This window comes from Malaclemys terrapin, chromosome 1 (assembly GCF_027887155.1).
Source record: "Malaclemys terrapin pileata isolate rMalTer1 chromosome 1, rMalTer1.hap1, whole genome shotgun sequence".
Classification (NCBI taxonomy): domain Eukaryota; kingdom Metazoa; phylum Chordata; order Testudines; family Emydidae; genus Malaclemys; species Malaclemys terrapin.
Window position 1 is genome coordinate 59,033,335 of NC_071505.1, and position 26,967 is coordinate 59,060,301.

General features: G+C 40.5%; 1 protein-coding gene across 4 annotated transcripts in view; it reads left to right on the top strand.

Moving 5' to 3' along the window:
• SLC16A7 (solute carrier family 16 member 7) overlaps positions 1-26,967 on the top strand; it is a 137,434-nt gene that overhangs the window by 63,348 nt on the left and 47,119 nt on the right. For 3 of the 4 annotated variants that reach the window (XM_054025206.1, XM_054025229.1, XM_054025222.1), the window contains exon 2: positions 14,455-14,697. In XM_054025206.1, the coding sequence (XP_053881181.1) occupies positions 14,484-14,697 (214 nt within the window). In that variant the 5' untranslated portion in view covers positions 14,455-14,483. Of the gene's footprint in view, positions 1-9,987; positions 10,098-14,454; positions 14,698-26,967 lie in introns of all 4 variants that reach the window. The other variant, XM_054025214.1, reaches the window with a different exon arrangement.

Genomic DNA, 26,967 nt, shown 5'->3' on the forward strand with positions numbered 1-26,967 from the left:
CTTCAGCATGTTTAAGGCCAAAATATATTTATAAAGATTATAATAATACATACATATTCTAGAGCTGAGATCTATTATTGTTTTGTGGGACGAAAGAGTGACCTTCAGTGGACAATGATGCTCTCAAAGTGTGATTCCAGCATTGTATTGCATTGCATTGCATTGTCAGGTACTTGCAAATGCAAAAGATCTTCTATTATAAACCTCTACTGCAGCCTCTCTATCTCTCTAGTTCATACACACAAGATATATACATGTATAATGTATTTTGCATATTTTAGCATATTATGCAAAATTTCATGTATAAAAACATTCTGATAAAATCTTGTTTTTATGTATAAGCTGACCTTCAATAGGAATTATAAAGACTCTATGACAGCAGTCTACTCTCTATATGTATCTATATGTCACTTGAGAAAAGCATGACTCATGACTTTTTGCTACTGAACTGATTAAACTTCTATCCTGAAACTGACAGGAGAGTCATTGTTCAGATTGATGTTCTCAATGTCCTTACATTCAACAGAGTTTACTCTTGATTTATTAAGCTTCCAGGTAAACATGATTTACCTAGTTTCATGTGCACATATTTTACTGTGTCCTTTTGCTAATTGGTATAATGGAAATATTATGAGTGTCTTTATATTTCTGTCCTCTCCAAGCTTACTATATGTAAAAAAAGCAAAATGTATTTCATTTCCTATTACAGATATTATATTGAATTTTTGTGATTTGAATTGTTTTGATCTATATTTTCTAATAATGATGGAAAACACTTGTTTTGTTATATGTTATCACACTTGACAGAAAAATAATCTGGAGTATAAAGCTTTTCCTCTGATGATGTTGAAATATAGAAAGATACCTTCAACTAATGCATATTTTTGTTTCTTTGTTTTTATTGTGGACTTTGGGCATTGGAGGTTGATCACTGAATAGTGCCAGGACTGGTAGAAATAGCTCTTGAGGGGTGAAAATGGGAACTCAGGGAAGTAAATAATTTAAAGGCATGTTTCCTTAAGATTTGGGGTTAAAGCCCAGATTCTTTATTGAGTTCAGTGCATGTGAGTTGGCCTGGGAGGGTCCCACTCTGGAATTATGTAACATTCCTTTTGTATACTTTAGTGGGTTGGTCTGGACCTTCTTGGGCTCCTCAGCTATTCAGTGGTACTGCTTTAGAGGAAGACCACAACCTTAGCATGACATGTAGACTTTCTCTGCATCACTTTCCTCTGCATCCCATGAGGCTATAGCAAATTACATGGAGGGGGGAGAAAAAATAGAAAAGGAATGTAAATTGATATGTGCCTACATAAATAATGTGATAAGAATCTTTATGTAGGCTCTAAACTTTGTTACAGAACATCCAAAGATTATCTTGTCTGTACCATTGTAGAAATGTCAGGCCTCTCCATGACTGTGAGAGATATAGCAATGTGATATGCTCATAGGAGGATGTGTCCTGTGTTAGTAAAAACTTCCTCCATTAAAGAAAAGGGAGGTTTTTGATCTCTCCAGGTCCAGTTTTTTTACAATGGATGGCAAAATACACATTAGCATTTGATTAAACCATCTTGTCCTTTAAAGTTAGTTTGTATATATATCACTGCGTCAGCTTATTAACACTTGGACAAAGTACATAATAAGTTTGTAATTAAACATCCTTTCCCCTCCTATGGAAGTCAAACACAATCATACATTCTTCCTTCCTTGTATTTGTTTATGCTAAAGCCTTGTCATTGCCCCAAATTATGTTAGTTTTGGTGCATACTTCAAGTGAATTATTTTATTGTCATAGTTCAAATAGAAAAACAAACATTTTTGCACATACTTAAATGTTCTTTTATTCAGCTATTAGTTCCAGGTAACACATCATGCAAATGAAAGTCAGTTCTTTACCATTGATATAACTCAGTTAAGAAATATTGAAACATAAGTACAAACATGACAGATTAAAAATTAAATGGGCTGGACATAAACAGCAAGTCCACCGTGGTGTTACATGGCTGGCAGACTTCACAATGGCCAGGCAGAAGATTTTAAAAAATGGCAACATGTCATAAGCAGATATTATATTAACTGGCCTTTATCTTGAGAAAACATTCCATTTGAGTCAAACATCTCCCACTCCTGTAATGAAATGTGTTGGAGTTTTAATATTTTTTATGATTCTGAGGTCACATCAGTTCAGTTCTCTTATCCTTCTTTAATGTAAGCAATATTTCCTACCTCCACTAATATCAAGTCAAGATATATGGCTGAAATACCCATTCTATTTACTGTAATAATATAGTATTGTAATTCTCAGATGACCTCCATGTGTTTTGAATTCAGTAGTTCATAGTGTAACCTTTACCAGTAAAGGGAACAACATATTTGTCCTCTCTTGGCAGATTTTGGTTTGATTTTTCAGCTCAAATTATCTCTGTCATTTTAATTCTAGTTTTCATATCAATAAATGGGCTCACTCTCTTATATTTCTCTGATCTTACAAAATATACACAATCCAGACCATTTTTCTCTTCTGATCAATGTTACTTGAATTTTGTTCTTTTCAGACTGAACACATATGACTAAAGGGCTTCCCCCACCCCTTAGTTTTAGTAACTCCCAAGTAATTTATTTTTCAAGCCTAGTTTCCCCTTTTGTAAGTTTCTATACAAGGTTTTTTTCACTGTTTCTTTAAACCCTTACTACTTGCCTTCTCTTTTGTGTAATCTAGCATTAATGTCAATTCCTTTTATTGTAAGGTAAATAATTCAGTAGGTTTTTCCAAGGCACACTTAGAAAGTTTCTACCACTTTAGAAGTTCTTACCATTTCTACTGGTTTCTACTACTATAACTACAGGAAATGAACAACAACTTTCAAACTGGTAGAAAGGTTTGAAGGTGACGACTGTGTAAGGTTCTGTAGTTTGGAGCTGGTTTTCAGCCTCAGACTATAATTTGAGTCCAATCAGATGTCCTAAGAGAGAGATTCTGTCTCAATTTACATCTTATTACACAATATGAGGAGTTGTCACTGAAACTTGGACATTACACATTAGTGTCTATTATTAGAGTATTAGAAATGAGTGGGAAGAAAAACGGCTTTCTTAATTCAGAGACTGATGCCTTCAGGTGAGGATATAGGTCTTTGGTAGGTTAATGCACAGGAAGTTTGTTCAATCATCAGTTTTTGATAAGAAAACAAAAGAAAGACAATGGGCTGGATTCTAATCTCAGTTATGTTGGTGTAAGTATAGAATAGCTGTAATGATTTTTTTGGAGATATCCGCTGGTATAACTAGAATCAGGTTTTGTTGCTTCTTCATAAGCACAAATATTAAATGGATAGATGGATATTAATACTTTTTAATAGCAAATAAATATTACCAATTTCAAAATCACGGATTTATGTAAGAATCAGAAGTTTGAAACATGAACATTGTGGTTCAGGAAAGTTTTATCTAATAGTGGTGTCAAAGACAGGGCCGGCTCCAGGGTTTTGGCCGCCCCAAGCAGCCAAAACAAACAAACAAAAAAAAAAGCCGGGATCGCGATCTAAAAAAAGCCGCGATCGCGATCTGCTGCGGCAATTCGGCAGGAGGTCCTTCACTCCCAGGTGGAGTGAGGGACCGTCCGCCGAATTGCCGCCGAATACCTGGACCTGCCGCCCCTCTCCGGAGCGGCCGCCCCAAGCACCTGCTTGAGAAGCTGGTGCCTGGAGCCGGCCCTGGTCAAAGAATAGAGTAGTTTTTGTTATTATCCATAGTTTTTCTCAGTCCTTAATATTAGGAGAATGGTATTGAAATGATCATCTGTTACTACTGATCATACAAAGTCCATCTATTTCTTTCAAGAGATCATGTAATAAATTTTTCAAGCAATGTACCGGAGCTGTGTAGGTAATTCCATTAACACTGCTTTGAAACCTTAGCTCTACCTATTATATAATGTTGAAATGCCATTGAAACATCTTCTCCTCCTCCCAAATCCAAGTGCATACAAAAATAATTGTATGCAACGGGCCAACGTTACAGATGCTGTACTGGTCTGTGAAGTGTTAAAATGTTAGATACAAACAATGGGTTCTAAAGACTCTTACAGTTGAGATGTCAAGCTGCTAGTAACAATTATAGATAATAGCTCAGGACTAATGCTAGAATTTAAGGGATGGCAGGAATGGTTAAAAATAGACTAAGTGGATCAGTATCCTTGCAGTGCACACAGCCTCCAGTTTGAACGGTAAACTGTGAGCTCGCTCTTCTTATTAAAGCAAGTGTTGTGGAAAGGCTGGCTGGTTTGAATTTTTCCAGAGGCTAGAGAGATTTCAGAGGGAATAGTTAAATTTAACAGAAGAACCAGTAGAGGGATTAATTTTACCAAAGGGCTGGCACCAGACTTGATCATTTTTATTGCCAAAACTGATTAATTCTTCAAATTTAACCAGTTACATTTCATTTAGATATATGCACTTGGACTTGGTTGTGGTGTTGCATGTTTAAGGTTACAGATAGTCTATAGGATGACTTTCTTGAGGTAATTCAAATGGAATTGCTGACACTTCATGGCAAGCACCATGTCTTCATATATGTTTGTACTGCACTTAGCACAATACAGCCCCAATCCTGAATGCAATATAATATTATAAGGTTGGTGTAGCTTTTACATTTGTATATTAACAAAAGAGATGATTTTCCAGATTTGATCTATTTGATGAAGTGTCTAATACTTGAGAATTTTCTAATTCATTGTAAACAACAATTACAGATTTCAGTGGTCTTACACTGACTGAAAATAATTGAGATCTTCTAACAGAGAGACTGATATCTTCTTGTGAATCAGCTAAATGTGTGTGACCACAAATCAGCTGTCTAACCATGAATATGAGTGATATACAGTTTTTGAAAGTGTCTCTGATAGCTCTTCAACACAAATACTGAATCAACGTGGCACCATTTCATTGTTGGATGTGTGGTGAAGAAAAGTAAAAACAAAATGCAAGGAAAAATAATTAAATTAGTTGAGGAAAGATAAATAAATTATTCCATTAGACTGACTGAGTGAAGTAATGTGTCTTTAATTTCTAACCTTCTTGCTTAATTGTTGGTCAATGGTTTACTTTTCCTCAGTTTTCCTTTGTTCAGAGACCCATGTGTCCACTTCTTAATTTAATTTGATATTAGGGGTGAACTCCTGGCCACAATGAAGTCAATGCCAAAACTCCCATTTTCTTCGATGGGGCCAGGATTTCACCTAAGATCTCCTCATGCTCATACAGTCGTTCCAGTGCTACTCTTTGCTGACATGTCACAGAACTTCAAAATATGCTGATATAATGTCCCAGAAGATGTGTTATTGTTATTTTTATCAGTCCTAACAGAACCATGAAACAGCTAAAAAGGAGACTGAGACTGACCTAAAGAATCTCCCCAAGTATAAGCTGAGGTAAAACTTTGGGTCACTTACTGTGGTGTAGCTGCCCAAAAAATATGAACATTTCAATAAAGCTTAAAGTCACTTACAAAGTTGAGTTTTGTGGCCAGAATTTGATCTCACTTAAACAGGGTTGCCAACTTTCTAATCGCAAAAACTAAGTACCCTTGCCCTGCCCCTTACCCCACCCCTTCACCAAGATCCCACCCCTTCTCCGAGGCCCCGCCCCAACTCACTCCATCCCCCCCTCCTTCCACCACTCCCTCATTTTCACCAGATTGGGGCAGGTGTTTGGGGTGTGAGCTCTGGGGTAGGGCTAGAAATGAGGGTTTCAGGGTGCGGGAGGGGGCTCCAGGCTAGGACACGGAATTGGGGTGCAGAGGAGGGGGCTGAGGGCTTCAGCTAGGGGTACGGGCTCTGGGATGGTGCCAGGGATGAGGGGTTTGGGGCTGAGACAGGGGGTTGGGGTGTGTATGGGGGTGAGGGCTCTGGCTGGGGGTGCGGGCTCTTGTGTGGGGCTGGGGATGAGGGATTTGGAGTGCAGGAAGGGGCTCTGGGCTGGGGGGTTGGGCCAAGGGGTTTGGAGTGTGGGAGAGGGCTCTGGGCTGGGGTAGGGGTTGGGCTGTGGGGAGGAGTGAGGGCTCTGGCTGGGGGGGGGGCTCTGGGGTGGGTATAGGGTTTGGGGTGCAGGAAGGGGCTCAGGCTGGAGCAGGGGGTTGGGGTGTGGGAGGGGGTACAGTGTGCAGGCTCCAGGAGGGAGTTTGGGTGCGGGAGGGGGTTCTGACCTGGGATAGGGTGTTGGGGTGTTGGAGGGGGTTCGGAGTGTGGTCTTCAGGAAGCACTTACCTCATGTGGCTCCCGGAACCAGCCAGTATGTTCCTGTGGCCCCTGGGCACAGGGGCAGACAGGGGGCTCCGCATGTGCTCTCACTCTCAGGCACCACCCCTGCAGCTCCCATTGGCTGCAGTTTCCAGCCAATGGGAGCTGCGGAGCCTGCACTCGAGGCGGAGGCATGCATGGAACCTCCCTGGCTGCCTCTGCACCTAGGAGCCAGAGAAACATGCCACTGCTTCCAGAAGCCGCACGGAGCTAGGGCAGGCAGGGAGCCTGCGTTAGCCCTTCTGCGCCACCAACTGGACTTCTAATGGCCTGGTCAGCAGTGCTAACCAGAACTGCCAGGGTCCCTTTTCAACGTGGTAATCCAATCAAAAACCAGATACTTGGCAACCCTACTTACACTGGTGTAACAATACTGATTTCTATATAGCTGCTTCAGATTTGGCTTCAGTCCTGCTAAGCACATAAACACTTGCTTATATGATCTGCTGAAAAGGGATGTGTGATGGGTTGGACCCCTTGGGAAGCCACCTGATGTGCTGAGATACCACTGAGTCTACCCGTTCTGCCATCATAATCCCCCTTTTACCTGTCTTGCTGAGCTAGGCTATTAAAGCCTCCTCTAACACTCAGGGTACGTCTTCACTTACCGGAGGGTCCGGTGGCAGGCAATCGATGTTCTGGGATCGATCCCGGAAGTGCTCGCCGTCGACGCCGGTACTCCAGCTCGCCGAGAGGAGTACGCGGCATCGACGGGGGAGCCTTCCTGCCGCTTCTGGACCCACGGTAAGTTCGGACTAAGGTACTTCGAATTCAGCTACGTTATTAACGTAGCTGAATTTGCGCACCTTAGTCCAAAGTGGGGGGTTCGTGGGGACCAGGCCACATACAGGCAGTGCCACACCCAGCTGCAGATTAGCTCTGGGAAGACTCAGTTTAATGGACTTGCTCCAGCACTCAGATGTCCACCTCCTTTTGATATATTACAAAATTTGTCCCCTCCCTCAATGCAGAGAGAGGTGTGCACACTTCTTGTCCCCACCCCCAGTTAGAAATTACAGAAACTGGGTTTAATAATAAACAAAACAAATTTTATTAACTATAAAAGGCAGCTTTTAAGTGGTAAAAGGAACAAAGCAGATTACTAAGCAAATGAAATCAAACACGCAAACTAAGCTAGTTTCACTAAAGAAATTTGTTACAAATAGTATTTCTCACTCTAGATATTGTTGCAGGCAAGTTGCAAAGTTTCTGTGGTTCAGAGTTCCAGTTATATTCCTTTTCAGACTGGACCCCTGTCTTAGACTGGACTCCCCCCTTGCCTTCCCTTCAGGTGGCTTTTGCAAACTTTCTTCTTGGGCAGACAGCCATGAAAAGGAGTCCTGTTTGCCTTCCTCCCCACCCTTAAATAGGATTTACATGAGGTGGGAATCCTTTGTTTCCCGAACTTGAACCCCCTTCCCTTACAGTGGAAAGTTACAAGAAGTCCCAGATAATGTTTTAGTATCAGATGACAAGACGACCTGACTCTGTAGGATCACAATGACCATGAGTCAGTGGCAGTATGGAATGTCCACAGGAAGGCCAAGCTTTTCACAGTCTATTGTCCTCGTTGATGGGCCATCTGCTCTGTCTGGCTTTTCCATTGTTGTACCTGAAGTGTTAGTTGTGGATGTCACCCAAAGTAACATAGTTGAAATACAGATACATAGTCAATATTCCTAACTTCAGATACAGAAATGATACAGGTATACAAATTGGATAATCACATTCAGTAAATCATAACCTTTCCAATGATATCTCACATGAGCCACCTTTCATAATGTATATCTCACTTATGTCATATTCATATCGTAAGCATATTTTCATAAAGTATATGGAATGACACATCACAGGATGGACTAAAGCACATGCTTAAAGTTAAATATGTGAGTAAGTGCTTTGCTGAACCGGGGCCTTACACTGATGTAAGTGGCATTTGAATCATGCTCTCTGTGTTCACCCATGTGCATAAGGCAAGTGTAATGCCTAAGCATCACTTAACTCACATAAATCCTATTTTGAAGTCTTAAATGGGGATAGGATTTAAGTGATACCTAGGCCTTGTGCTGGTCGCCTGAACATGGGTGAATTTCACCCTAAGTGCATTCATCCAATATTCCCAGTGACATGAAGATTTACATCTGAAATTATCATTGTTTAGCTTACTAAACTAGGTTCTTCCCTTACATTCAATGTGTGCTGGGACTCAGCATCAGCACATCCCAGCATCGAACTCTTTAAGCAGAAGTTTTTTTGGCCTTGAAACTTGTCCCCCCCCACATTGGTCTGCTAGAGCTTGACTTTGTTAACACTCTAGGCATGAGACATAGCTCATCTTTCTTGGACTCAATTGTGGAGGGGGTGGGCTGCAGAGCAGAAAAGCTGTATTATTATATCTGCTTTGAGTGGATGCGGGGGTCTTATTTAACTACAAAGCCTGTTGGGGCATATTTGTATAGTTATTGCACTGGAGCGAGCAGTCTATTACCATATTTATTGCATAAAAAAATTGCCTATAGGTGTCCACAGTGTGGGATGGGTGCCTGTTTAATTAATATGTGTACAGTCATTCTCTTTTTATATTCCTTCCTTGCTCTTTTACAATAAAGTATATTTCTATATTTAAAGCACCTTTAGTAGAACACTTCATCCTTACAATATGTCGTGCTATTACCCATTGGAAAGAAGAAAACTATTAGAAAACACAGATGGGCATAATACAGTCAGCCATAAATTGGTACCTTGCAAATTCGTTTCCCATTGGAGGGAAAATCATTTAAGCAAAGTCTGGGTATTTTTTTTAATGTAATCTCTTTTATTTACATTATATACCTTAGTCTTTACAAAGAAGTGGTAAAACTGCATGCAAGTGTAATGCCAACAGACCCTGGTCATCGGCAGGCAGGATTGAAACTGGGACTTCTGGAGCTTAGTGCAGGAGCCTCTAGTACATGAGCGAGAAGCCAACTAGCTATAGAGAAGACTCATTTTATCTCTCTAAGTGGTCTCGGTGCCACTAGATGGGACAGAACACCACACCCAGGAGGTGTGTGGGCAGGGGTGAAAGTAATATTAAACACTTACTGGTACGGGGGCCCAGCTCTGGGCCTTGGGCAGAAGGGCGGGGCCTCAGGCAGAGGGGGCGGGGCTAGGGGTCAGCCTCCCCCAGCCAGCCCATCTGCACTGCCTGGCCCGCTCCATCCGGGGCTCCGGCGGCAATTTAAATTACCGACCCTAGGGCAGCTGCCCCTTTTGCCCCCCTCTCCCCCATCAGTAACCCTGCCAGTAGGGTCCCTATCAGCAGGGCCGCCGACCGGGGAGGGGGAGGGGTAAAAGGGGCAGTGACATTAAAGTACTGCTGCAGCAGTGCTTTAAGGAGGGTTCTTTGCCATGGCAGCACTTAACGTCAGCTGTGTACAGGCTAGTACCAGCTTCTTACTAGTATGCTGTACTGGTCCACTCTCACCCCTGTTTGTGGGTTACATACTTCCCCTAGCTGAGGAAGCATGTCCTGAGCTTCAGAGACTTCCCAGTTGAAATCCCAGAATAGCTGCCACTTGTAATGCTGACAGACCCCAGCTGTTGGGCAGGACTGAACCTGCATGAGCTGTTCCTGCATGAGCGAGAAGCCAACTGGCTGCTAGCTAAAGCTGTAGAGCAGACTAATTTTATCTCTCTCTCTCTCTAAGTGGTCTCGGTGCCACTAGATGGGACAGAACACTACTCCCAGAAGGTGTGTGGGTTACACAAACAATTATCTTCTTTAAGGAATCTTTGCCAAAACACACTGCAATGCCCAGTAAGTAACTCTGCCCCTAGAATTGGCTGTATTTGTAAAGATTAAGACAGAGCACAAATTCTCCTGCTGCTTGCAGCAGTCTCCCTTAAAAGAACTTTCATCACAAAACTAACAAGAATACAACATTTCTTCAAAGACTGAACAGTGTTCACAGGGTAATAAAAAGAACATGTACAAGTATGCCTGACCATGCCACCTGGTGACTCCTGCCATAAGAAATTACCCAAAGCCCAGTAAATAACATAAAATATTTATAAAAATATTAGAAAACTGTAATTTCTGCAGTGTTTAAACAAGACAATTTTCCTCTGTATTGCAGAAAGTGTAATTCCTGTATAGTCAATTCTTCTGAACTGGTGTGACCAGCAAACCACTGATTTTAAATTTAGTAGACATGCCTAGTGATGAATGAGTTTGGGATTAAGGTATAACATATAGATTATTCAAATCACTAAACCTCAAATTTCTTTTTGACTTGGGCCGCGATTCTACAATTTAATCCATCCCGGCAGCAGGGCTGGCTCCAGCGTTTTTGCTGCCCCAAGCGGCAGGGAAAAAAAAAAAAAAAAAAGCCGCAATCAGCGGCACTTCAGCGGCAGCTCTACCGCTACCGAATTGCCGAGAGGGACTGAGGGACCCGCCACCGAATTGCCGCCGAAGAGCCAGACGTGCCGCCCATCTCCATTGGCCACCCCAAGCACCTGCTTGCTGCGCTTGAGCCGGCCCTGGTCGGCAGACACCTGTACAAATCAATGGGATTTGGGCTCCTAAATTATCTAGGTACTTATGAAAACTGTACCCTTACCACATACTTCACTTAGACACTGATCCTTATCCCTACTCTGCCACTGATTTATTGTGAGACTTGGGCAAGTTGTTTAACCCCTCTGTACATTAGTTTCCCCATCTGTAAAAGGGATAATAATGTTTAATGGCTTCACGAGGTATTGTGAAGCATAATGCACACATTTTTGCAAAGCCCTTTGTTATCCTTGGCTCATCCTACAGGTTTTGAATGTACTGGACACATGCCAAGTATTAATGTTATTGTATCTTAATTAAAGGCAGATTTTTCATGTCCCAAGTTCTTTCCACCACAGATGAATGGCTACCTAATCAAGCACAAAGAAGTTGCAAGCCTACTTTGGTTTAAAAAAACCTCCCAAACCTAAAAACATTTACTGTTAGATATACACGAAAGCAAAACTGCAACTCACCATAAAAGCAGAGTCTCTGTAAACATGAGAAAGACAAACCTTTTCAGAATATTTCTTGACAAGCTGTGGATGGTTCATTTTGGCAGTGGGCAACTGCAGAATATTAATAAAGTACTGGGAGAAGAACAATCTGAACATGTTGGTGCTGGCTGACCAAAAGCTGCAGTGCATGATATCAAGATTCATTATTTATCTCTAGTTATTGGTCTTAGTCTGACCTTCTTTCTTTCTTTCTTTCTTTCTTTCTTTCTTTCTTTCTTTCAGTGGCATTCACTGGCACTAACCTTTGACATTGAACCATCCACAGAGATGGACTGAACATTTACCCAGTTGATTTTCTAAGTGGCCAGAAATTAGATTCCAGTAAGCAAAGTAAAATCTAGATAACTGTGCTTAGCACAATCGGGTCCTGGCCCATGGGGGCAAAGAACAGGCAGAGCCAGCCCAGCACCTGGTGGAAAAGCCTATGCAATGGGTGAATTTCCTGGGGGGTTATGTTTTTGTAGGGTTCAAAACTATATTTGGTCAACTTTTTCTCAGTGATGTGATGGTAGTGATTTTTAAACAGGTATATATTTATATATATAAAATGGAGGACTTACTCAGTTTATCACTTTAAACTATGTTACATTATTGACTTACAAGTTGATGTTGTATAGACTGCATTGGTATAATTTTTAATGGGGATAAAATGTTGATACATGCATCTGAAATATCTTCAATTCAAACTGATGAAATATAGGAAAACAGATTAATGTCTGAATTTTTTAAATGTGTATTTGTAGGATCTGTCCAAAAACTTTGTCAGCAGAGCAAGGAAATTGTGATCAGTGGCAGGTAGGAATCTCTGCAATTACCCTGTCGTACCCTCAGTTGGTCTACCTATAGGAGTGAAGTAGTGTATTTCATGCTAAATTGAGTTTGTTTTCTGAATGCTTAGAAGTGGGATTAATAAATCAGCATGTCTTTTGGATGGCCAAGGGAAATGTTTTTTTTTAGTTTTAGCATTTCAGACCCTGATTCAGCAAGGCACTTAATCATGGACTTAAGTGCTTTGCTGAAGTTAAACATCAGCTAGCAATCTATGCAGTCAGAAAAAGCAGTTTGTCCCCATTGTCCAGATTCTTTATTTCTTTCAAATAAAGGACCCGATTCTCCTCTCACCCCAGTATTACTCAATGGAGTTGCTTGAAAGTAAAACAGGATAAGCGAGATCAGAATAAGGTCCAAGGTCTTGTACTATATATATATGTGCTGTATGTATGCAACAGATACCTATTCCTGACAAAACTAGGCATGTCTGATGTGATGCAAAAGCCAAATTATTTGGGCGTTTCCAACTTTGCATAGGAGCCAAATGTATTTTTGTTTGATTTAACCCATAGAGGTCTGTTATTACAATCATCTTGGAGAGCAGTGACTTTATGTATGGGCTAGGCTGGTAATAGATAATCTTAAAGACAACCAACCCTATGCTTGTTTTCTAACATATATTGTATGCCTTGCAAGATGCACTTTACTATGAGTGTGCTCAAAGCACACTCCAGAGAGATTAATTTAAACTAACACAGTTCATTTTTTACATTTTGCTAAAGGTAGTCATATCACTGCCAACACTGATACAATTTGCTATGAGAAATCTGAGCATTCTTTAAGTGGCATGGAAAAAAATCACATGGAGATCCACTGGCAAAAGTGTGCATAATGGAAATCTACACATAATTCTGGGTCTGTAACTTTGGTTGATGGCATAGAGGTGATCACTTGAGCTTAAAACAGAGATGAAATGCCCAAAAAGGAACAGAAGTGGAGAGTGGAAGCTTTATTGCATGCTCTCTACATGTTCTGGAAAAGCATAGAAGTAAACACTGAATGACTGGTGCTCCATGTTTTTCGGGTCGGGAGATACCATGCTGGGAGGATAGCAAGACTAGGAAGCAGACATTTCATCCAACATGTTCTCCACTGACACCAGTTGATTTCTAAGCAGGATGTGGATGGTCTTGGTGTTCAGATACTAGATGAGCAAAGTATAAACCTTAATTAGATAGGGTTTAATGGAGGTTGATTTAATCATTAATTCTTGGGCTCCATAGTGTTTGCTGGTTGCACTTGTTATCCCTCCCATAAGAGGAATATGAAGTGCTATATCTGTAAGATTTGACTCCTGAAGCTTTCTACAATAGAAAATTATTAGCTGTTAAAAGTTTATGAGACATTTTATTCTCTTGGTAAAAAACTCTGCTCTCATATCCTCATGGCAGTTATTGACTTTAAAAATCTGCCACGTATACATGTTCAGAACTCCTTCTGACATCAGTAGGAATTCTGTGTATGTAAGAAAAGCGAAGTATTAAAGTCAAGTTCTGTAATGTGCAGCTGAAAGAAGAACTGTATTCTTATAAGTTACTGCTTACATCAAAGTATGCCAACAAAGCTGGTTAAAAAATTCAAAAATAAATACATCACAGAATCATAACTTTTTAAAACTCTTATGATGGATACATAGAGAATTTAAATCTGATTTGAAACTTTAAAAAAAACCATTTTCTTATAGTAAAAGTGAAAGATTTCAAAAGCATTTTTTGGGCAATTTGTTACTTTGTATTATTTCCCAAAGACTTGTAAACTTTGAGCAGATGTTATTGAAATGGCATTTAGTAACAGTGGATTGCACCTTTTATCCATCATTTACTATAAGGGTGAAATCAAGCTTTACTTTATATTTTGACACCTGTGTTTGAATTAAAAGGACAAATCTTTAAGACAATGGAGCTATGTCAGTTCCCACCAGCTGAGAATCTGGCCCAAAATGTCACTTTTTTATAAGTGATTAATTGCTAAATATAACTTCAGTGATTGGGATCAATGATCTGTAACAGTTACAAGGTACTTAATGCAATTCTCTGAATAACTATTGCCAATTAATTCCCCCTCTCCCTCTAGGGTAGACATGGTTTTAAAGGCAAATATTCATGCTATATCATACCACGCCTTCTGGTGTAATTTAGGAGATTGTTTTCTATTGTGATTATGATTTATAATCCATTATTATTATCAATAATATGTATTTGTTAAATTCAGTGTGCTAAAGCAAAAAGGATGCTATTTGAAACACTGTTTCTACTTTTCATTTACAGCCTAGCTTGAAAACAGACAAAGTCTGACAATGCCGCCAGCAACAACAGCACCACAATACGCACCCCCAGATGGAGGATGGGGCTGGGTTGTGGTCTTTGGGGCTTTTATCTCCATTGGATTTTCCTATGCATTCCCAAAAGCCATCACAGTGTTCTTCAAGGAAATTCAGGAGATCTTCCACACATCATATAGTGAAATAGCTTGGATATCATCGATTATGTTGGCTGTTATGTATGCAGGAGGTAAGGCATTTGAGAAACTAACAAATGGTATAGCTCTTTAGGGTTTTGTGTAGTCTTAAATAATGTAAAGTTAATTCCTGTTGCCTGCTTGCACACTCGCTCACCATACCCTGACTTATCATGGCATAGCTGTAGCCACTCCATAGTTAAGTTTGCATCTATGTTTCCATCATGAACCCTATTATTTCATCAGCCCCTGATCCTTTCTTAAATCTAAAAATATACTGATGACCCACATCAGTCAGGGTTAGATCTGGAACCAAGGTAAAGTTGTTCTGCTATATTTGTCTGTAATCGGACAAAAGGTTCTTCAAAAAGACTTCCAACTTTGTCACTTTGTAGCCAAAAAACCCTCCAAAAATCAATCATTCAATCACACTAAAAACCATACATATAAAGGAGGGCAATAAAATTTAGTCTACCTGATACATTGGTTCATCTGGTTCAAATGTAGGGCTTTGCAAGGTGCTGAGCACACAATGGGGTGCTGAGTGCTCTCATCTGCCAGTGATTCTCAGGGCCTCAAAGAGTTCTCAGTACCAAATATTAGTTGATTGAACTTAAATTTACAAAATTCTGATAATATTAATATCACGTTTATGAGACTAGCTGCCCCTCTGTCCCCCTGTGGTCTCTCTGAGGGCACTTTCCCTGAAGTGTTAGAACTCTTGCCCTTACCCATTTCGCATGGAATCTCATGATTATTCCACTCTTAAACTAAGATCCAGAGTACTCCCCATGTATACCAGCTGCTTATCATCCTGCAAGTCCTACTGGGTTTCAGGCACCAGCATTTCCTCCCTTAGAGAATGGAATGCCCAATGAATAAGTATTCCAAGACACCATGTTCTTGCAAACAAAACAAATAACCATATTTAAGGTTAGAAAAGATAATTACGCGTTAGGAAAAAAGGACTAAAAGTAAAACTTGTACACATGTCTATCTTACCTAAAGTACTACCATCCCATAATGGCAACCAAGGCAAGCTTTGCTTCTTCAGGCACCCCTGCTGGTTACTTTGTCTGAGTATCTCTCTCCACACCCTGGAGAGTGTGTTTTAAAACCCTGCCTGGTTTCTTCACTCTTTTGGAGGCTTCTTTAAGTGTTAGTGGGCTTGCCCCCGCACCCAAATCAAACTAGTGCTGTAGACTGTCCAGGGGACTAGCTCAGGGTTATCAGGGCCAGTAATTCTGGCATTGTCATTTAATGGCAGTTGAAGTTGATAGGTGACTATCATAAGACATCTCCTCCTTCGTGTCTAGAATGTTCCAGATGGTTCTCATGGGGAAACACTTAGTCAAAATATATTTGTCCTGAAAACAGGCCAGTGGCAGATTAAGATATCGTATTCATAATTATTAAAGAGCACCCACATATTTCTCAGAAGTGACACCTGAATAGTAATACAATATGGTAATATCAGGCCCTATACACTTAAAAAGTGATTGCTGGAGACATACACTTTCATTCTTAACAAAGTAAGCTCCTAGTCCTTTTCCTTACAGATGTAGATCTCAGAGCCTCTGTCCTGGGATGTTCAGCGGCAGTGCTTGGACAGGAGATGGAGTATAATCCTTTGTACCATGCCTATTCTGGGCAGTGCTGGAGGTTCCTGTATTAGCGCCTGCTCTATGCAGAATCTCGGAGGCGCAAAAGTGTCTTAAAGCCATTTTTGCTTCCCTTTCTTCCCTTTCCTCTTAGCTGTCTTCTGTGCAGGGCCTCCTGACGGCATGGAGTCTGTCTTACTGTTTGTAACATGCCCCTCTAATCACTGCAAAGTTTTGTAAAGACAGATTTGTTCTGCAACCTTAACTAAGTGTTTTGTTGCCTGGGATTAATGTTTAATTTACACAACCATCCATATAATCTCTCAATTTGGCCCTTAGTTATTAGTAGTACAAATGCTAATAATATAGCATTCAACAATGGGAGAGCTCATTTTAGGAGACCACAAAACAGAAAGAGTTTGTTTATGATACTACCTATTTTTTTATTTAGTATTTCTTTAAATCCAGTGGCCAACAACCTGCTAATTTCCCATTCAATCTAAACTAACCAATGTATACCTCAGTCAGTGTAAATAACATCAGTACAAGAAAACTGTGTAAAGTTATTTCGATGTCTTATTACAATACTAACAGTGGGCAACCCTGCCCAACATAAACTTTCTTTGAAGCCACAGCTACTGTATAACTGTTTCCTAAAGAATAAACCATTTAGACAATCACTGGCAGATTATGAAATAGGCAAGCCCTAAGAAAAACATTTGAGAAGGAAATCATTCTATTGTTTTTCCTCTCTGGATAGGACTATGTTTGCATTCTAGCATTTGATGTATTGTAATCTGAAATAAGCAGGAGGTACAAGCTGCATTGTTTACTATGAAGTGCAATAGGTATATCTAAAATGTTACTGGTACACTTTGTTCATCATACTGCTAATTGAGGTATCCTGAAAAAAATCTTAAGATCTGACATACTCATTATGGCTTAGCATTCAACCTACTAATCATCTCAGTGGGGTCATTGAGTAAGTTAGAATCTATTCAGAGGTTCTTTGCTTTAGAGGCTGCAGCCTCTTGCAGTAATTAGATGGCATCTGTGTCTCAGTAACAAGATATTAACTTACCTTTCAATGTTTGGGGAAAAAAATGAAACTAATAAAAGGCATTCAGTAAGGAGCTAAGAGAATGTTAATTATGTTTATCACTTACTTCATACTTAGAATAAATGGCATTACATTGTAGCAGACCATCTGGCAATCCATATGGTCTCCTAGAGTCCTGGTGAATTTCAGCAAATAGGTGAAGCACAGTGTTCACCCCGTTAGGAAAGCACTAAGCCGAGGTGGCAATAGTATAAATTAAATCAATATGAAACCTTTCCCCCCCCCTCAATCCAATATAATGCACACTTGTATGCTTTTAACAATGAGCACATATATTGTGTTTCTTTTTAGTTAGTTAGTTATTTTCTGTTTGTTCAAGTTGATTAAATTGCTAACCCTGAAAACAATGTCTTCTGTGTGATCATCATGGTACATGGACAATGGGCAGCCAGTGGCAGTGAGAGCTCTCCATATTGTTCAGCGTGTGCAGTCTGAATCATCCTCTCTGGAGAGGAGCAGTAGTTCAGTCACCATGGCAACTCATTCTTCTGCCTCTCTTGAGCAGAAACTGTCAATTGTGTTAAATTAAAGGTGATGGTTTTGTGATGGACTCCTGATCACAAGGGACTGAGATTGAGACCACCGAACTTATTTTACTGGAGGCCAAGACACAGGATGTTGTGGAGTTTGTGTGTCAGTGGCTATAATGCAACTTATTTTTATCTATCTACCTACTTTAATATTTATATAACTATAGATACATAGATTAAACTTTGCTCTCTATTTATTTCATAAATTCACTTTTTACTCTGCACAGCATTAACGGCCAAAAAGTGGCTGCAGTAAAACAGAAAGCTTTCTCCAAATGGTTGCCTTCTTAGGGTTCAATCCACTTCCCATTAAAGTCAGTGGAAAAATTCTCATTGTCAGCAGCAGAAGTTTGATAGGGCCCTTCATAACAACTATGAAGCCAGTTCCATGTGACAGCTCAGTGCACCCCAGACATGCCTGACCCTATGTGTTAATTTTCCTTGGGAAATAATATTTGTTTTTGCTATTAGATTCTGCTTTGCTACTGTTTTTTTCAGTGATAAGTTCCATGGTGGCCCAATAATGACTATTTGGGGTTCAGCACAGCAGAATGAAACATTTCTCTCAAAGAAAAGTGTTTTGGTATTTTATGGTTGTAATAGAAAAATAAATAAATGAAAGTATAGCCATTTCTATGTACAACTTCAAAGTCCCCTTCCATTATTTGATAACTTTTATCAAGAAAACAGACAATACTATTGAGGGTAACAAAATGGTGTCATATCTTTATTAATGAAAATATTCTTCCACTCCCACCCCCACAGGTACTGGCAGTACTTAAAATTAGAGACCCACAAGGATGATAGAAAGGAATGGCAATAGATCATGGTGTCCTAGTCCAAACCAGAGTGGTCCTAAGTGCCCTTAACTCCCATTGTCTCAACTTCTACTTCAACGGGAGTTGAGGGATCAGCATCTGGCAGGACTGAATTCCCTGAAGAGTTGCCATAGTTCAACGAGAGAAGGATCCATTTCCATTCTAAGTGAAGTAATTTCTAAATAGATCATTTTAAAAGAACTTTGTGATCCTTCTGGATGAAAGATGCTATAGAAACTTAAGTAATAATTGTGACTATTTCACACTAGATAAACTCTGACAGTAAACAAAAAGTACAGTAGTTCACTTTTCTCGTCTCTCTTTTCCCCATGTCTTAAGTGATGCATATTTTAGGTTACTTATTTTTATATAGCAACAAATTTTGAAAGGGTTTGTTCAGATGACAATTCAAAAATAACCTACAGACAAGTGCTCATAGTGTCTTTGTCAAATATTAATTAGGAAAATAACTTTTCATATGGTATGTTCAAAATATTTGCAATTTTACCTCAGTGGGTGTTTCAGTGATATTGCTGTGAAGATGAAATGGCATGCTCTATGGAAATGACAGTTTGCAAAATCCATGTAACACAAACAACAGATGGCTGCATTTTTAACTTTTACACTAGCACTAAGCCCCCGTGATTTTTCTGTTGAAGAACTGAGAGGTTTTTCCTGATTTTTACAGAGGTTGGCACACAAATCTGAGTGAATGTGAAGAAGGTGATTGAGAAACTTTCCTGTCCTGACCTATATCCCTTTTTGTGAGGGACAAACCTATATTCCCCACCAGAATATGCAAAGTGTTGAATTTTAATAACCTAATTTAAAGTGTCATTGAAAACAGAACGTATCAACTTTCCAAATGCCTCATGGGCATGAGGGAATAGTTCACATTTAGTTTAAAATATATGTACAACATCTATGTCAAGTTAATTTGAGACTGCAGATAAAGGAAAGGGAGTCATAATGAGATGGCACAAGAACAGAGAATTGTGAATCTCATTAACAAACTGAGACAAATACAAGAAAAGACGTTTCAAGAGTAACAAAAATAAACTTACAGTAGCTTAATTTAAAAAAAGACTTACGTGTTAAAGAAGCCTGAGAAATCCTTCATAGGCTAGTATAACCTCTTCTTCCTATGCCGCTTCCAAGACTTTGCTAATAAGCTTGAGGGTGTATTGTGTAGGACAGTTTTCTAAGTACTGTCATAGCAATCTTCCTCCTAAATCCTCAAACTTGCCTAATGCACAGAAAACACTTATTTAACTGGACAAAGGAAGAAAGATGCAAAAAAGGCTTTCATTGGTGCCTTTTTTCCATGTTGCTGTTTTCAGACAACTCTAAATATGTGGAGGAGATCAGTCTACTATTTTTCTTTTCTTGTCAGTCTTCACGTTGGCTCGGATTAAATAATAATAATTTCTCCCTTGGGTCACCTGAGCTTCCCCTGGGAAGCCAGCCTCACAGTTAGGAATATGCTGCTATGGAGAGAAATACCATCTGATTTTGTCTTGTGTTATAATGTTTACCATAATTCTAAATAATTGCTTAAGAAACATTCAAATGTCACAAAACTATCCCCCCAACCTCCTCCTCACCCCCAAAATTGTGATAAATGACAATATAGTGTACACCATAACATATGTTTTTAGGTTAAATTCTTTATGTGGCATGAATTATTCAAACTTCTCACATTTACATACATCCATGTAACATGAATTATTTTATTTATCATTCAGCAGAGCAACTGTTTTAATCTCTAACCAGTTTTACTTGCTTTATCATTTTTTTTTTAGTTTTTTAAGCTGGGCACTTATATCAGCAAAGCGCTAATACTACCAGTGTTTCTATCCAAAAATAAAGATTCTTTATTCCTGTCCCAAATTTTTCTGAGTAACCAGTCACTGAAAAAACAATAAATAGAATACACCATAAAGTACAGTCTCTGAGGGACTAAAACCTTTGGTTTGTTTAAGATAGATATCAATGGACCAATTTTGTCCTTTGATATGTGCATTCAACTTGTAAAGCATGCTTACTTTGTGTGTACTAGTAATATTGGATTAGTTCCCAGATAGTTCATCATATCAAGGATCACACGATGCTTATACTTATGATAAGTGTGTCTTGGGACTCAAAAGGTCAAGAAACAATGATGTAGCACATATGGAATCCTGAGATACTTAGGCAGACACCCAAGAAAGTACCATGGGGAAGGAAAAGTCTATCTAGTCCTGCTGTGTATACTATTGTAATCATATTACCACACTAAATGAAATAATAAACTTAATGTTTTACAATGTACCTATTATAAAGCATAACTATTCCATTGTTTTGAAATCAGAAAGAAATATTTGCCTGTTTATTTTTGAAGTGTATATTCCAGTGGAAGAGAGCTGAATGGAGGCTCATTTGTGAAATATTTCCAAGTCAGAGTTAAATAGCTGTTACTGTTCAGAAGAATCCTACTGTAGTTCATAAATATATGTGGTTGATAGTGGAAAGAAGTAGATCATGGACTTATTAGCGAGAGATGCGTACTGATCCTGAGGGAACTCCAAAATACAAACAATGAGACAGTGTTGACCTTCCTTCTGAGGCTAGTGTATCAATTAATTTAATTAACTAGTTTTCAAGCTCTGTGGGGAGATCACATGCAATATCTACTGCAAAAGGTTTCTCTTTTCAATCAAAACCTTCTTGTGTCATTTGTTTAGTACTCTGTCAATTTTAAATTCACCTTTGGCAAACGATCAATTATAACTGCTTATTTAAATGCAAACTGTGCATTTTTTTTCCCTCAGAATTTCAGGAGTAACAGGGAACATGACCAGTCTGTTGTTCTTCTCCTCCCCCCCACCCCCCACAGGTTTTGGCAAGCTATTTTTTTTCCAAAGTCAAAAATCAGTGAAGCAGTTGCACTACAGCTTTTCATTAAGTTTGTTCAGAGGAGGAAATATTTTTTCTAGCTATACTAGCTTTGACAACAAAGAATTTGATTAAACGAGACGACTTTGTTGCGAAAAAAGATGTTGATTTCTTCACTTAATTCTAACACCCCTTGCAACAGTTTCCCTCTTGATAATTTCTGCAAGCAATCTGTATAAAACTTTGAAGTGATTATAATCAAATTTTACAAAATATACAATTTAATTGTTCTCTTTAAGTTCCTGCCATTATGATGATTTATATTACACTACCAATAGAGACCCCAATTGATATCAGGGCCTCATTGTGCTAGGTGCTGTACACTAAGGCCTGGTCCCCACTAAGCCCCCACTTCGGACTAAGGTACGCAAATTCAGCTACGTTAATAACGTAGCTGAATTCGAAGTACCTTAGTCCGAACTTACCGCGGGTCCAGACGCGGCAGGAAGGCTCCCCCGTCGATGCCGCGTACTCCTCTCGGTGAGCTGGAATACCGGCGTTGACGGCGAGCACTTCCGGGATCGATCCGGGATCGATTCATCGCGTCTTAACCAGACGCGATAAATCGATCCCAGAACATCGATTGCCTGCCGCCGGACCCTCCGGTAAGTGAAGATGTACCCTAAAAGACAGTCCCATCCCCAAAGACCTTACAATCTAAGTATGGCAAGACAGACAGAGGGGTAGAGAGGAAGTATTATTATATCCATTTTACAGATAGGGAACTGAGGCACAGAGAGATTAAATGGGGTGCCCAAGGTGCCACAGGCAATCTGTGGCAGAACAATGGTTTAACCCAAATCTCCTGAGTCACAAAGTTTTGTCATCATAGCTACATTAGTCAGGGGTATGATGAGATGTGATTTGTGACTGACATAGATATGCTGGAAAAAGCCCTTTGGGTAGAGGCTGTTATACTGGTAAAACTGTACTTTTGCCGGTATAGCTTATTTTGGTTGGGGAGCTGGAATAAGCTATACCAGCACAAGTGCAGTTTTGGTAATATAAGCTGTATCCACTCTAAGAGCACTTTGCTGGTACAGCTATGCTGGCAAAGCTTTCCAAGTGTAGACCTGACCCTGGTCTAGTACTTTATCCATAAGACCAATTTTTCTCACTGTGAAGTTCTGCACATTATTATCAGGCAGAGCTTCTGGTGCACTAAACAATAATCCCATATGGTATTTGATCTACATTTTGTATCCTGCGTATCATTTCACAATGTTTCTCTGTCAATGCCACAGCTTTATCAATTGTGAGATCAGTTGTGGTGCCATTATAATTTGCTGGAGCTCATAAAGTTATCCACTTATATACATTTTTTTCGCTGAAGATGTTCACTAGCAGTTGTTCTTTACAAATATAATTTCCCTTAATATAACTTGCCTAAATCACATCACCCACTAAATAATATCTCAACTGGACATAAATGCTGATTAATCCAAATGAACTGCCAAGTTTACACTCTTTTGTAGTTGACTGATCAACTGAAGGTTGAAATCTGTGGATCTGTCACCAGTTCTTCTGCTTACTGTGTGCTTTAAAAGTTGAATATAATTCAGTTTCTTTGCAGCAGCATCCCCAGGCATTTCCCTATAAAAGTCAGTATCAGCTGGCCATATTAACTCTTCTCTGATGGTAGGAGGCATCTTATATTTTGCAGTTCTGTGTGATGCCTTCTTTGACTTTCCAGAAACAGAGATGAATTGAGTGAGCATTTTCTTCCTTTATAAGAATAAGCTTTTAACCTCTGTGGAAATACTAATTTGACTTGGATTTTATCTCCACCCTGAATGTTTCTTAATGCTAGAATGTGTTTGGTCCTTAAGCATGTGAACAATAGAGGAAGGCATAATGAATTTCCTTACTTTTCACAGTCTGCATAGGAGCCAGACACCATAGTCTCTGTGACCAGAGGAGCACAGGGATTGCTCCCTGTTTTCCCAGGGGCACACATTACCCTAAATGGTTAGGGAGAAAGTGGCACAGCCCTTTTGCAATGGCCTGCTGGGCAGGATTGGCACAAGTGAGAGAACGAGCTTGAAGGGGTGTAGCTGTGGGTGTGCCCTCCCCAGGTGTAGGGAAAATCAAGGAAGAATTGTGTCTCCTAGAGGTAGAATCCCTCCCTGAACTTCTCCCAGGGTGGTTTTGCTCTGAACTACTCCTTCAGTTGGTCTGTGCCTAAATGGCACAATTAATCCCTGCAGCCACATTTTTCAAATGTGAATGCCTAATGTTAAGCACCTAAATTGATGTTTACACATCTAATTAAAATGGTTCTGATTTTCACAGCTGCTATGATTTAATTCCCTAATTGCTGCACAGAGATGCTATTTGTGGAGATATTAGAGAATCCCTTTGCAGAAACACGGCAGTCTAGAAGGGAATAGAGACACCATAATTTCCAGGGCCGGCTCCAGGCACCAGCCCTCCAAGCACGTGCTTGGGGCGGCACCTGGAGGGGGGCGGCGCTCACCCGGGGAGAGCGGGGCCGCGGCCGGGTTCGCTGCCCTCCCCCGGCGCTCCGGCCAGCCGGGGAGAGTGTGGCCGCAGCCGGGCTTGCCGCCCTCCCCCCAGTCCTCCAGCCGCTGGGGAGAGCGGAGCCACGGCCGGGCTCGCCGCCCTCCCCCCCGGCGCTCCAGCCAGCCGGGGAGAGCAGGGCCGTGGCCGGGCTCTCCACCCTCCTCCCGGCCCTCCGGCTGCTGGGGAGAGCGGAGCTGTGGCCGGGCTCGCCGCCCTCCTCCCGGCGCTCCAGCCAGCTGGGGTGAGCAGGGCCATGGCCGGGCTCTCCGCCCTCCTCCTGGCACTCCGGCCGGCCGGGGAGAGCGGGGCCATGGCCGGGCTCTCCGCCCTCCTCCCGGCGCTCCGGCCGGTCGGGGAGAGCGGGGCTGTGGCCGGGCTCTCCACCCTCCTCCCGGCGCTCCGGCCAGTCGGGGAGAGCGGGCCCGCGGCCGGGCTCGGCGCCCTCCCCTGCTGCGCTCCCTGGTGGGGGGGGGGCGGTGGGCGGTGGGAGGCTTTTTTGCCTGGGGCGGCAAAAAAGCCAGAGCCGGCCCTGATAATTTCTATGCTAGAGATGTGAGTGAGCTGTATACAGTTTTAAAGGTAAAACAGAGCAAACAGTTTTAGTATGGTGAGACTAAGGTCCTTGTTTGTTTTCTGGACCTCTGCCCAGCAAAGAACAGTAAAAGTAAAGAACTAACAGTGGGATATAAATGCTGTATTGATAGGGAGTCTGTGGCTGTGTGCTATGTTTGATGAATCTGCAGGTGATAGTCAAATTGAAACCTATGCATTCTGGGATATTAATTTAGTGCTGGGTGGATAAAAATGAAATTTTAAAAAATTAGATGTTTTTGTTGAAATTGGATTTTTTATTTAAATTAAATATGGGTTTAGTTTTTAAAAAAAAACTTTAAAATTAATTTTGAAATTCACAACCCATGTTAAGGCCTAAACTTCTTATAATATATTAAAATAATTTAAATTAAATAAAAGAATATCAAGTTGTACATGTTTGCCACCAAGTTTTCCCACATTTCCTACCTGTCCTAGAGCTAAAGAAGAGTTCTGTGTAGCTTGAAAGTTTGTCTCTTTCACCAACGGAAGTGGATCCAGTAAAATATATTACCTCACTGACCCTGTCTCTCTAATATCCTGGGACCAACACAGCTACAACAACACTGCTACAGCTGCAACAACCAAGTTTTAAAGTCAAACCACTGAACTGGTGGAAGTCACCAGCTGTGCCTGGAACCAGAGCATGTTAAAGTGCTAAACCAGCTTTAGACAGCAATAGCCTCTTCTGAGTTATAAAGAGAATATTTTCTTCATTTAATCTTAACAAAGTAGTTAAGTGTTCAATGTCTAGTTAATTCAATTATAAGAAACCAATTGGGATTTTGGAAAAAAAAATGAGAATCTATTAATAAAAACTAGATGTGAGAGGATGAGGTCCTCTAGTTCTGAAATCTTGAAGGACATAGTAACCAGAAACAATCAATTTCCTTCATTAACTACAGATAATACTTTCTTTGTTTAGTAAATGAGTTAATTTTAAATACACAAGTATGGTTAAACTTTTTGTCTTAATAATACTCAGAACATTTAAGCTAGTTTTATTTAATTGAAAACTTAAAAAAATAGCATTGTTCGGCTACACTGAAAGGATGGGAGACAGGTGGATATGGTTTAATCAGGCTGTAACTTTATTATTAGATGTCTGGGACTACCTGGTGGATAAAAGGGTACAGTGCATGTAACTCCATGATCATTTCAATATCAACCTGGGGGTTTCCGCCAGCATCCCCTTCTTCTATTCTGATCCCCAGCCAGCCATTGCTGGGACCTTACCATCCCCCACCCCTCAAATGAGGATTAAGATGGGATATAAAGGAAGGGAGGGTTGGCTCCCGGCCGTGCCAGTCATAGGTGCCCCACCCCCATCCTCTGTCCCCCATTCCGCTCTTTCAACAAACACTTCCTTTAAGTCCTTTACCAAGCTATTTATCTGGTCACTGTATGCCTTCCCTATGGAGTACCTGCATTGGACATCAATCCCATACTTACATAATGCATGCTCACCATAACAAAGCCCTCTTGAACCTGCTGTGAGGAAGATGAAACTCCTCCCCACCCCCCGACTCCACCTTGGCCAATCTGGTGGTGAGGGGAAAATTCCTTCCTAGCAACCCAAGAAAGGAGCGGTTTGTATAATGCTCACAGCAGGTACTGCCCAACCTGGCATTTTGCCACTTCCAAGGGCAGAGAGGGTGGGTGCTGCTCCATGTGGTCCGGGGAAACGGGGGCGTCTCCTGCCAGGCTCACCCTTTATCAACTCCACAGGCCTTCCAGTCCCTGGGAGATGTCAGCGTCGCCACACTGACACACTATATGTTTGAAGCAGCTTCTGTGTCTCTCTCTTACCCCCACCTGTAAAGCACTATACCCCTTCCCCCAGCAAGCCGGAAAATGGCCCGCCCCCACTTAAGGTGCGAGGGAGTCATTTTAATATTTTTAAATTATATTTTAATTTCCATCCACATAGAGCTTTACACAAATTATAAGTAAAAGATGAATCATCATCTAGTAAATAAGAGATGTATTGTTCACCATTTTCTACATAATAAAGAATGTAAACATTAAGAATCTGAGTAAATGTACGTTAAGCTATATAATTCCACAGATAAACATATGTGGATATACAATATCCTCCTGGTTAACAAAAATAAGCAGCTAATTTAGTTTAAAGGCTATATTTAATTGCAAATCAATGTGTTTTAATGGTTACCAGGTAAAGAAACAATCTTTCTTTAGAAAATAA